This window comes from Monodelphis domestica, chromosome 1 (assembly GCF_027887165.1).
Source record: "Monodelphis domestica isolate mMonDom1 chromosome 1, mMonDom1.pri, whole genome shotgun sequence".
NCBI lineage: Eukaryota > Metazoa > Chordata > Mammalia > Didelphimorphia > Didelphidae > Monodelphis > Monodelphis domestica.
In genome coordinates, this window is record NC_077227.1 from 484,104,262 (window position 1) to 484,116,423 (window position 12,162).

Genomic DNA, 12,162 nt, shown 5'->3' on the forward strand with positions numbered 1-12,162 from the left:
TTGGTCGACTGCAAATTAAAAAAGTAAAAAGTATGACACTGCAGTCAAAAAAAGCTCATGCAGTTTTGGTGTATAATGAGAGAGATTCTGAGTATAGAACACAGGAAATGAGAGTCTCATTGTGCTACATGCTACACCCTGGCTCTACTATACTTGGAATAACATGTTTAGTTTAGGTACCATATTAAAAAAAAAAAACCCTTACCTTCCAGCTTAGAATCAATACTGTGGATTGGCTCCAAGACAGAACAATAAGGGCTAGGAAATGGGGAATAAGTGACTTGCCCAGGGTCACACAGCTAGGAAGTATCTGAGGTCATATTTGAAACCAGGACCTCCCAACTCTGGGCCTGGCTCTCCATCCACTGAATTACCCAGCTGTCCCCCCATACTACATATTTAAAAAGTTTGTGGACCTGCTGTATACGTCATCGACTGAAGATCCAGTCTAACTGGCCTTTTTTGTTCCTTGCACTTGACATTCCATCATTTTATCTTCTGCTTCTATTTAGGCTATATGGAAGGCAGTCTGTGTCTCACCCTCTTAGAGTCCTTAGCTTTAGGCTCAGCTAAGGTGCCACCTCTTATAGGAAATATTTCTTAATTCCCTTAGTTGCTGATGCTCTCCCTATTTTTAAATAATCTTGAATTTACTTGGTTTTCAAAATATTGTATGGCCCAATAGAATCCAAGCTCTTTGAGGGCAAGAATTGACTTTATGTTGCCTCATTTGGGGGGCTTTGTAGTCCTAGTGCTTGGTATAGTACTTTATACATGTTAGGTACTCAGGAAACATTTTTTTCTTGTACTTAGTTAAAGATTAGTGGGAAAAGAATGGAGGTGGGGTAGCCTGAAGAGGAGGAGACTTGGTAGGGGCAGGACCATGATTCCTAGATTCAACTATCTAAATCATTGTCATGGAGGAGATTTGCCAGGGACATGTACTCAGGCACTATCTTTGGTCTTCCTTTCCAACTACTGCTGAGGTCTTTTTTCTGCCATTTAAGACATTTCCACACCAAAATACAAATATTTCTATGAATATCATATTTGACGATGATTGAGTTATTGCTAGAAATAAACGTGAGCCACTCCTTTAGGCTTGGCCTTGAAAGTGGGTGAAGGGGAAATTAGAAGACAAGGAGAGATATGAGAAGGAAAGCAAGGACAGGGAGGAGAGGGAGAGGAAAGGGAGAGAGAAAGGGAAGGAGAGGAGAGAAAGAGACAGAGGAGAGAGAAGGAGGGAGAGAAGGGTAGAAGAGGGAATAACAGGAGGCAAGAGATGAGGGAGACGAATGAGAAAGGGAGAGAACTAATGCTGAGAAATCCAGATAGGTGCAGAGAAATGCAGTCAGGCTCTATTCTCTGGAGGGGAAAGCTGTGCATACGTGAGGTTCCTCCTGGGAAATCAAGTAGCCCTAGAGATGGCTGCTGCTGGAAGTAGTGCCAGAACAACAGGAGGAATTCTGGTGCCAAGCTGGGCACTGCAATCAGTAGAGTAAAAGAAGGCCACATCTCCTAGAAAGGAATTCCTGGATAGCAATGGAAGGCAGGTTTGAGTGGCTATGACTACAGTGTGGACATCATGTCAGGCATCAGGAAGACCCAAATTCAAATCTGGCCTCAAATACTTGCTAGCTCTGTGATCCTGGGAAAGTCACTTAACTGCTAACTACCTCAGTTTCCTCAGCTGTGAAATGGGAATAATAATAGTGCCTACCTTCCAGTGTTGTGATTAAGATCAAACACAGTGCCTGGATCAAGGTAGGTGCTTAATATTTTTTTCTCCTCCCCTCTTGCCGTCTACTTTCCCTTAGAAGTCATCTTATCCAACATCTCCATTTTTATAGATGAAAAAGCCAAAGCCAAGAGGTAAAAAGTGACTTGTCCAAGGTCACACAACTATTAAATACTATATCACAGTATACAACCCAGGCCTTTGGACTCCAATTATAGCACACCTAATCTGGAGGTCTGAACTCCTTTTTTTCCCCATGGACTTTATATCCAGGGGTTCCTATGCACTAATATTTCTGGGGTCTAATTCAAATTCCAAAGGAATAGAATAATTGTGCCTACCAGAGTTCTCGGCTTGTGTTCATTTTCCACATAGTAATATATCAATAAAGTAATTAATGATTTGGTGCCAGGAAAAATCCCATGCCCTGGGTCATAGAATAATATATTAATTTTCATGTCCTCAGATAAAAAAAAACAATTTTTCATGAGAAAGAAGAATTCTGAGGACTTCGTGAAATTGCAGTTTGCTCAAATGACAAAGAAATAAAAAAAATTTCTGGCATTTTACTTTGGGGAGGAAGTGTTTTGTAAATCAGGCCAGAATAGGTGGCATATACTAATACCTTTCACAACACAAAAGAGAGTTTAAGTATAAATGGTATAGAGCCACCCTATAGATCTCAGTACGTCATTGACCAGAGTTAGCACCTCAGACTTCAGAGGGGTCTATGGAGAAACATGGACAAGAATGACCCAGAAAGAGAAGGCAGGAAAAAGATATATCCATGCTGACAAAAATCTGGATCCAAAAGCACTAAGATGGAATTAATAAAGTGCTTTGCTTATGACATAACATAAAGCATTTTGATCACAAATAGTTCTCAAACTATTTAGGCAAGGAATGCAAGGCAGTTAAGTGACACAGTACATAGAGTGCTGGGTTTTGAGTCAGAAAAACCTGAGTTCAAATCCCGCCTAGACATTTATAAGTTATGTGATCCTCAGAAAGTCACCAAGCCCCTCATGCCTCAGTTTACTCCTCTATAAAAGGGGAATAAAGATATTTCCCAGGGGGATTGGGAGGCTCAAATGATTATCTATGTGTATGTATATATATTTTTATATATATACACACATGCCATATATATATTTGAGTATGTGAGTATGTATGTGCATATATATACACACATATACATATCCAGACATATATAATGGAGATACATAATACTAACCAATAAAATGGATATACGTTTCCATTTTATTGGTAAGGGAATTGAAGCTCAGAGAGGTAACTTGAATATCAAGAATACAAACAACAATGAACAAAGAGAAAGCTGAGCTGAGTTTAAAAGGGTCACAAAGCTAGATTTAGAACTAGAACTTGAACCTGGGCCTATTGTTTCCAAGTTCAGGGTTTTGCCACTGTACAATGCTGCTTTGATGATTTATGTCTTAAGTTAGCCATTTGAAATGCCCTGACCTTGCCTTGGCCTGCTACCAGTCTGTGAAAGTCTCTTTAGCTCCCAGATGAATATCTTGTTTTTTGAAATAATGAATCACCTTTCCTCCCCTTAAAAACAAAAAAACAACCACCACAACAACAAACAATCCTACTCAATTATACTTCTGGAGCATTATTTTTTAAAGGTACTTATCATTTACTCTTGAAATAAATTCTCTTAGAAACCTAGCACTTTAGAGGTGGTAATGGTGAAATGGCACCTCAGTTTGTGAACTAAATTGGCTTTTAACTAGTGAGCAATCACAGATTTCTAGAGAAGAAAGGAAGTTTTGAGCTTGTCTATTTCTACCTTTTTATTCTTTTGCAGAGGAACAAACCAAAGCCAAGAGAGGGGAGGGGACTTGTCCAAGGTCACCCAGCTATTCTCTAGCAGGGCTAAAACTAGACTTGAGGTCCCATCAGGCCAATGCTGTTTAATTGCTGAAATCAAGACCAAAAAGATCTTTTTGGCTGCTCCCTGTACACATTAAAATGAGTTAACCTAGTTTTTCAGAAGTTTATTTTTGAAAACTTAGATGTTTTCATTCTAGTTAACCATTTGATTTCACTCCTCAATGGGGAAAAAAAGTATCTTCCTTTAGCACCAGAAAATGACTGTAATGATGTATAATTTTGTGAGTATGGGTATTCCCTCCTCAGTTGTAGATTATAATGCCTCTATAATGTTAGTAGAGAGAAGGTCTTTGAAAGTTGCTGTAGCAAAACAATTCATTCTCATTATTTACTGAGTGCATTTTCAAAGCCCTTCAGGCTTGGTAGGACCCATAGTACTAGGGTTTGTGCTCAGATAGTATAACCTTTAAGGCTTTCCTCAGCACCACAAGAAAGAATCTGAGTAAGATTCTGCTGAAAATAGGGAAGTCCACCGGTATCTAATTGCAGGGTTCACTTGGAACCATGACTAAGAAAGGTATGATCATGGCTTTGTCCAAGGGCATAAAAATTTAAGGATTCTGATCTCATTTGTATTCCTTTTACATGGGAAAACAATTGCGTTTAGCACCTAGTTAGCAGTGAATTAGAATAAGGCAGACACCAGATGGCAGGCATTCTTCCTTCTCTTGCTTCCTCTCCCAGCATCCTCTTGGTGTACCAAGATCTCCATCTCTCTCCTCCTCTCCCTGCTCTGATCTCCACCCTGGATTTCCCCCCTCATATTTCAAGGTTTAAAGCCCCTCCCCACCTATCTCCCCACAAAGATATTTTTTAAATGGTGATTTAAGGATATTTGAAATGATTGGGTCAGGTATGTTTTGTGGAGCTTTCCCCAGGTAATAAAAATTGTTAGTTATGGTTCTGTATTTCTCAAGCTCTGATTTTAAAAAAAATAGTACTTTCTATTTCCTATTCCAACCTAATCACAAGGCTCAGTTAATATGCTCTCAAGGTACATGACTACCTGATACCAGAAAGCTCTTCCAATGAAATGGGTACTTTTACTATAAGAGCTCAGGCCAGGAGTTTGGAAAACTATTCTTTCTCTTAACATGACTTTACCCAAACCCACATGGAAGGAAATAACAGGACATCTTAGGTAAGGCTCACAAATAAGTAGAAAAGACAAAAGAGAATGTTCGAGGTGGCATTGAAAGTTTCCTTAGCTCTGAATATTATTTGCATTTTCTCAGCTATAATTATTGGATTTAATTTCCCTAGTAGATGAGTTATGATCTTGATGAATGGCCTTTTTCTTTTGGAATTTATCTACTTTATTGGTAGCAATTCATTCAGTGAAATACTCACACATCTAACCTTTGATGAAGCAAATAATTTAGCTCAAGATCAAGTAAATAGAAATGCCTGATTAAATTTTATGGTTTTATTTGGGGGGGGGTATATGTGGAAGGAAAACTAGACAAATACTAGACAAAAAAAAACTAGACAAATTCATCCATGTAAGGAGTTACCCAGATTGGGGGTAAGGGAAGGGAACCTTTACTAAAGCACATCGATAGCTCTTCTGTCACTTAGGGTCTTAGGCATTGAGAAATTGTCACTTGTCTGGAGTCATGCAGTCAATATATGTTAGAGGTATATCTTGAATCCAGCTCTTCCTGGCTCTGATTTTTTTTTAACTCTTACTTTCTGTCTTAGAATCAAAATATGTATCAGTACCAAAGTAAAAGAGTAGCAAGGGCTAAACAATTGGGATTAAGACTTGCCTAGGGTCACATAGCTAGGAAATATCTGAGAACAGATTTGAACCCACATCCTCTTGACTCCAGGCCTGATGCTCTATTCACTGGGACACCTAGCTCTTTACTTTTATCTCTATTATTTTCCAAATGTTGAAATATGTGGAGAATTAGTTTCTTGTTTTATCCTTAATGGTAGTGGAAATAATAATGGACTTGGATGGAGTCAGAAGATGGTGATCCAGACAGAATATTTTCTCTAGTTAGCTCTCAGTTTCTTTGTTTCTAAAATAAAGAGGCTGAACTGCACAATCTCTAAAAACTTAAACCCCATTTTAGTATTTGGTGACCTCATGAAACTTTCTATTCTTTCCTGTCCTAGAGAGAGGACAAGCTAGCCTTGAGATTTATCAGGGCAACTCATCTTTGACAAGAGTTTGTCAAACTTCCCAGAATCTCTGACTTAACAGGGACTTTAAAGGTTACCAAATCCACTTAACCCATAACAAATTTTCTCTCTCACATACCCTATCAGCCAGGATTCGATTCTTGGGCTGGTAAACATCACCAGTTCCTTCCCTTAATCTTTATATGCAATGATTTTCTTCTCCTTTTGGTTGTTCCCCCTCTCTCCCCCTCCTTCCTCTTTGGATACTTTTCAGTTTGTCAATGCTCTTCCTGAAGTGTGGCCCCATGGAATTGAATGCAGTTCTTCTGATGCTGTATGACCAAGGTCAGGTATACAAAAGGAAATTTCCTATCTCTTAATGCAGTCTATGATGGCTCTAGCTTTGGGTCTATTATGTCTCATTTTTACAATTTCTATTTAATTTGTCATCCACTAAAACCTGTAGATTTCTTCCCCTTTCCTCCCACCTCACCCCCATGGTTGTTTAGCTATGCACGCCTTTCTTTATCTTATACTTGTGGAGTGTATAATGTATAGCACCTTCCATGTAATCCTGTTACGTTTCACCTGGAGGCAGAGGCCAAGCCATGCTTTGCTCTATCCTGCTTAACAGAACAATGATATTAATATGGCTACTTCTTAAAATGATAGTGTTCTTGATATTCTGAAATTATTTGCAAAGGCAAAGAAAAAAAATAATTTAGTCCTAACAAGAATTTGATGATCTGGAGCTCCTTTAGGCTTATTGGATTTTTGTTTTCTATTTCACTCTTGTGTCAGTCACAAGTAGAACTGAGAAGAAAGGCCATAGGGAGACAATAAGAGTCTTTACAGAAATAGATCATTCTGGACCTGATATTTATTCTTATCCTTCCTGTCTAACAGTAAAAACAGAGTAGAAGCCCTAACAACATCCGTTAGCCCCATGTAGAGGTTGTAATCAATTCCCACAGTGAACAGTGCCTTATCCAGGCCTAATGTGTCCAATTATTACTAATGGATTCAGTGGGGAGAGTGAGAATGCTTCTAAGAGCTGCCGGATTCTTTGAAACTAAATTCCACCTCCAAAGCGTCTAAAAGGAGGTCAGGGGCACCATCTGAGGTTCACTCAAAATCACATTCTAAACAAAATTGTCATTGTAGGAGTGACCAGAGACAATGCATGAAACTGAAGGAAGATGGCACAGGATCAAATCAAACCAAAAGTTGGAGGGAGAAGGGAATGAATCACCATGACATGAAACGCCGAGAAATGAATATTTGGAAACAAAAAGAAAATAACAAGAAATGCCCTTCATGTCCAACAGATGGGGAGACAAATGAGAAAGAAATGGGAGGAAGACAATGTTTTCTTGCTATAAATCCTTTAAATGCCCCTTGAAATAATGGTATGAGTCTGACATCATCCTGCTGTGCACCGGACAGAGTCAGCATAGAATTCAGTTTGCTGGAATCATTTGAAACTCATAATCCTTAGAGATTTCCTTTGAGGGTCAAATTGCATCATCTCAGTGCTGGTGAATCCTGCTGGTATTCTTCCCTGTTTCTGATTTAGAGGAAGCTAATTTGGTAACTAATTTCTCATGATTCCATTTATGTGACTGAGATCTGATTTGTGAGTATAAAGGACCACTGGGGATGGGGGGCTGCCAGATGCCAAGCACATGGAGAGACTCTTAACAGTGACAACAGTAAGGCCGCTAAACAGGGCCAGACACATTTAACTAGCACCTGGTGCCCAGACAGATTGTAATAAAGATAAGCTGTCCACTGAGGACCCCAAACCTTTCTTTAAGGGCAAAGCTCATTTGTTATGATAGTGGTTCAATAAAGGGGATTCTAGCCCTAAAGTTTTTCCAATTTCCTAACCTGAGAATCAAAAGATGCTTCTTTGAAACAAGGACTATAAGAAAGGGCTTAGAAAGCCATCATTTGTTCATTATGTAACTTTTCAAAAATCATTTAACCTGTCTCTAATATATCTCTAAGATATAAAAATAAATTCTTTTCCAGGAAGAGAATCATGGGAAATATAATAAAAACTTCAGTCCCTGAGGGGTGAGGAGAATCAGGCAAGGAAAGGCACAGTTATAATAAAAGTTGGTTACAAGTAACAAGGTCATCAGCAGCAGTGATTTCAGAAGGGTGATGAGACAGGTCCTTACAGAGGCAGATCTTTGACCGTTTTCCCAAAGTCTGGATTAGATGCTGTCTTATGGCTCCCATCCTTTAACTGATGAGTTTCAGATACCCTCATTACCACATAGCGCTGTGATCCTGGAAGAAGATGAAAAGAAAAATTTAAAGGCAAATGAAAAGAATGGAAAGTAACCTGTAAGTCAAATGACTGAGAATACCCATATGCTCAGTCAGGCAAGTTACATTTGTAACACCTCTCTTGAAAAATCCTACCTGAATGCCCCAAACTGCTCTATCCCCTTCCCATGAACATGGGGCCTATGGTTATAGGATGGTCACAACTGGGTGACTTGAAGGCACAAGGCCTTGCCAATATTTGTTGATTTGGAATTTTCACACATCTCACTATGAGACAAGGAAGACAGGACGATGGAAATTAAGGTTGGATAAGATTTTTGCAAGGTCTAATGTTCCCTCAATTCATCACCTTTGAGGTGCTCCTCAGACTCTTTAGAGACAGTAGAGCTTCCACAGTAGAATTTTAGGGGCAAAATGCCAGAAAATGTGGATTTTTTTGGAGAAGGGTGTCTGTAGGAGGAAAGATTTATTCCCATGTGTGTCCAGCAGCCACCAGGGGGTGCCTGTCTGATGAATGAGAAAAGGAGATAGAGGTCAGATGGGCAGTTTGCAGATTAGGGCATGGAGGAAAGAAAATGTTTTAACCAGAAGCAAATTCCACAGTCACAACTGTATTTTCTTCCTTATTTGCATGTACTCATAAATCAGTTTTCCATAAAGTGGAAGAACAGCCCTGGGGTCTGCTAATTTGGAAAACAGAGGATAATCAGAAGTGACAAATGTTTGGGTTCCCTTTGTGCACAATTAGTAGCTGTTTGTCTTTTCTGTCTTGACCTAAAGTATTCAACTCTGGCAGCTCAGCTCAGTCTCCTTTATACACTCGACTAATCCAGAACAATCATGTTAAAAATGAGACTTAAAAGGCTTTTAGAGACCCATTGTTCCAATGGCAAAGGGGAAGGTAAGATCAAAAGTGTGAGCTGCCTGTCCCTAAACAGAATTCTTATTGCTACCCAGAGATGCCTTATTACCTGAGAAAGAGTGGGAAAAGGAAGACCCTACCTGGCAGTTGACGAGGATAGCCAAGGATGGGAATAGAGATGAGGAAGGCAGATGCTCCAGCCCCCAGGAACCCAATCCACCAGGCTCCAACCCACAGAGGGTTTTCGGTAGTTAGTTCAGTCCTGAGAGAGGTGGAGAAAAAGAAGTTGATGTCTCAAATCTCTGTTGACCATAAATCCAGACAGAAATGGGCTTACCTTAGATCCGTGTCCCTTCTTCATATATTCTTCTAATGGGATCTGATTATTCTAGGTCATTATATGGAACTGATAAATATGCTCTTGATTCTGATGTAAAAATAACAGCTGCTCTCACTCCTATGATGCCTGTGGAACATAGACCTATGCTTGGAAGGGACCATCGAAGCCATCTAATCCAATCCCCTTATTTTACAGAGAGGGAAACTGAGGCCTGGAATGGTTAACGAACTTCTCTAAGATCACATTGGTAGAAAACAGTCGAGGTGGAATATGAGCACAGGTCTATTGAATCCCAAATCATTGTTCTTTGAGTGGCATCCCACTGCCCTTTGTGATAATAGCTTATGAAGCCCCTTTTACAACCCTGTGAGGTAGCTTATATAAGTAACTTTATCCCCATTTTATAGATGAGGAAATTCAAACAGAGGAAAGATAAGTTGGAGATATGTAGGAAGATTAGCAAACATTTACTATATTTTGGGCATGGTGCTAAGTTCTGGAATACCAATAAAAGCAAGTAAGATAAGATTGTCCCTGTACCCAAGGAGCTTATATTCAAATGGAGAAAAGATTCTTCATAAAGGGATCTTGGAAAAGAGGGGGTTATGTGCAGTGGCATAGCATGGAGCAGTCCAGGCTTTGCCCAAGGTCACACATCTAGTAAGGGATCTAAGAATTGGGTTTCAAACTCAGGGCTTTCACTCTTTCCACTACATCATGTAGCCTCTCAAGCAACCCTAATGATGAATCTGGGCACCATGCTTTTCTAGTCAATGTGCTGATAGTTCTAAGGATTAGTGTGAGGAACTATAGTAAGTTGATCTCTCTCCAAAACAATCATAATGGGGCCCACAGATAACAGGCTTCCTATTTTGAGGTCTAGGATCAGCAGGCGTTCCATGGATGAGCAAATGCAGCATATTCTATCCACCAGTCATTAAAACTAAAACAGTTCAAATGAGATGAACAGATTGCATATCTTGGGCCTCATAAAATTTTCTGAGTTGGAGCAGAGAGGTTCAACTAGAACCAGCTGGAAGCTTGCAGCAAAAGGATCTTCACTAATTTAGTTGCAACATAAAATGAAAAAAAATTTTTTTTGTTTTCAAACTGACAATGTAAAGAAGAAGAAAATTATTTGGAGGAATTTTTATCTAATTGGCAATTTAGTCTGCTATAGAAACTAATCAGCAGATCATAATTAGATCTGGGAGGGACTTTAGAGGACATCTTATCTAACTTCTTCATTTTACAGATAGAGAAACTGAGGGCCAGAGAGATTAAGTTACTCTAGATATTATACAGCTAGTAAGTGTCACAAGAAGGATTTGAATTCTGGTCCTCCTGAATCTGAGTCTAACTCTATTCACTATACCACAATGCCTCTATGTCCAGACTCTGAGCTGGCAAGGACCCCCACATTGGCTTTCTACTCTGAGCTAAGTTAAGATAGTAGGAGAACTCCAGGTCTTTACAGAAAAGGAAAACTGAAGGAGAGTAAGTACACAGGGCACCAGATCTTTTAAGTTAGAAAGGATTTTAGGAATCATTTGCTATACACTCCTCAAACATCCCAGGCTGTGATTACACACAACCACTCTGCTGTAATTCCCTAAAATGGTAATGAGAGGGGCTCTACAGCAGACTAGAAAACTTCTGGAGAAGAAAGAAATCATCCAACATGGACAGGATGTGGGCATATCTTGCATAGTTTTGAAGGCTTCTTCAAGCTTCCTGGGCAAGGAACATTGCTATAATGCCTCCAATTTTACTGTTTCCTGACAAATGCAAAAAAGCAAAAAGGAGAAATGAAATTCCAGTTACAGCAAGGCTTTTGTGAGGCATCCACCATGCATTTTTGGTGCATACAATAATAGCAACATTTGATACACCTATTCTTCAATATGTAGCAAGATATCGGAATTTGTAACAGCTGTAAAGCTTTATAAAGACCAAGGACAGGGAAGTCCATCTGTGGAAACATTTCAAGGTGTGGAAATGTCTGAAATGAAGCTCAGAAATAGAAACCAAATCCAACTAAGTCAGCTTGGGAAAAGAAGATAGAATGAGGGAAAATGTTAGCAATTCACTGAAAACGAATGAAGTTTGATAATCGCAAATGGCAACAACAAAATCCATCTAAGGAAAATTTCAATCTTTATGAAAAGAGGCTATGTACCAAATCCACAGTACTTCTCACAACACACACCTTTTGGGTTTTACAGAATGAGGAAGCCCTGCTGTGGCAACCCAGCTGATTCTTATTGACCAACTGATAATTAAATATCAGTATCTGTAATGAATGACCTAAGAGAGTAACCTAATGTTGAATGATTTACCCAGGGTCACAAAGTAGATATCAAAGGCAGGATTTGAATCCAGGTCTTCCTGATTTCAAAGCTGATTTTTAACTACCATGTCATGCTGCCTCTCATTTTGCCTTGTTGCTATTAAGAATGCCCATCCTCCTGTCCTTCCTTCTTTCCCCCTCCCCCCAGATAAGAACAAGACCTCTAGTCAACAAGAGAAGAATGCAAAAGAAAATGAAATTTCAATTTGAAGTAAAAAAAATGGAATATCAATTGCCTACTAAAAATGGTTTTATCAGTAGAATATCTCTTTCCAAAGAACTCTCAGATTGTGTCTCAGTACCACCACTGGGAAAGCATTTAATCCTCTGGCTCCCATTCATAAAGTGCTACCACAAGTCTTTCTTCCTTGTGAGCCCTGGAAAACAACTGTGAAGGTTAGTCATTACCTGTTTTGTAACTACAAAAGAGAACATAATTTGTAAAACTAGAACTCCTTGGCAAACAGCATGTGCTTTGTTTGCATTCAAAGAAAGCTTTAAAAAATTAGGGAAGGTATGGCTAGAGA

At 39.3% G+C, this 12,162-nt stretch overlaps 1 protein-coding gene across 2 annotated transcripts in view; it reads right to left on the reverse strand.

Moving 5' to 3' along the window:
• The window catches only part of SLCO4A1 (solute carrier organic anion transporter family member 4A1), a 75,422-nt gene that overhangs the window by 17,320 nt on the left and 45,940 nt on the right, over nt 1-12,162 (reverse strand). For both annotated transcript variants that reach the window (XM_056812869.1, XM_001376615.4), the window contains exons 4-5: nt 9,086-9,207; nt 7,972-8,083 (exon numbers count right to left, since the gene is read on the reverse strand). In XM_056812869.1, coding sequence (XP_056668847.1) covers nt 7,972-8,083; nt 9,086-9,207 — 234 coding nt within the window. The remainder of the gene's footprint in view (nt 1-7,971; nt 8,084-9,085; nt 9,208-12,162) is intronic.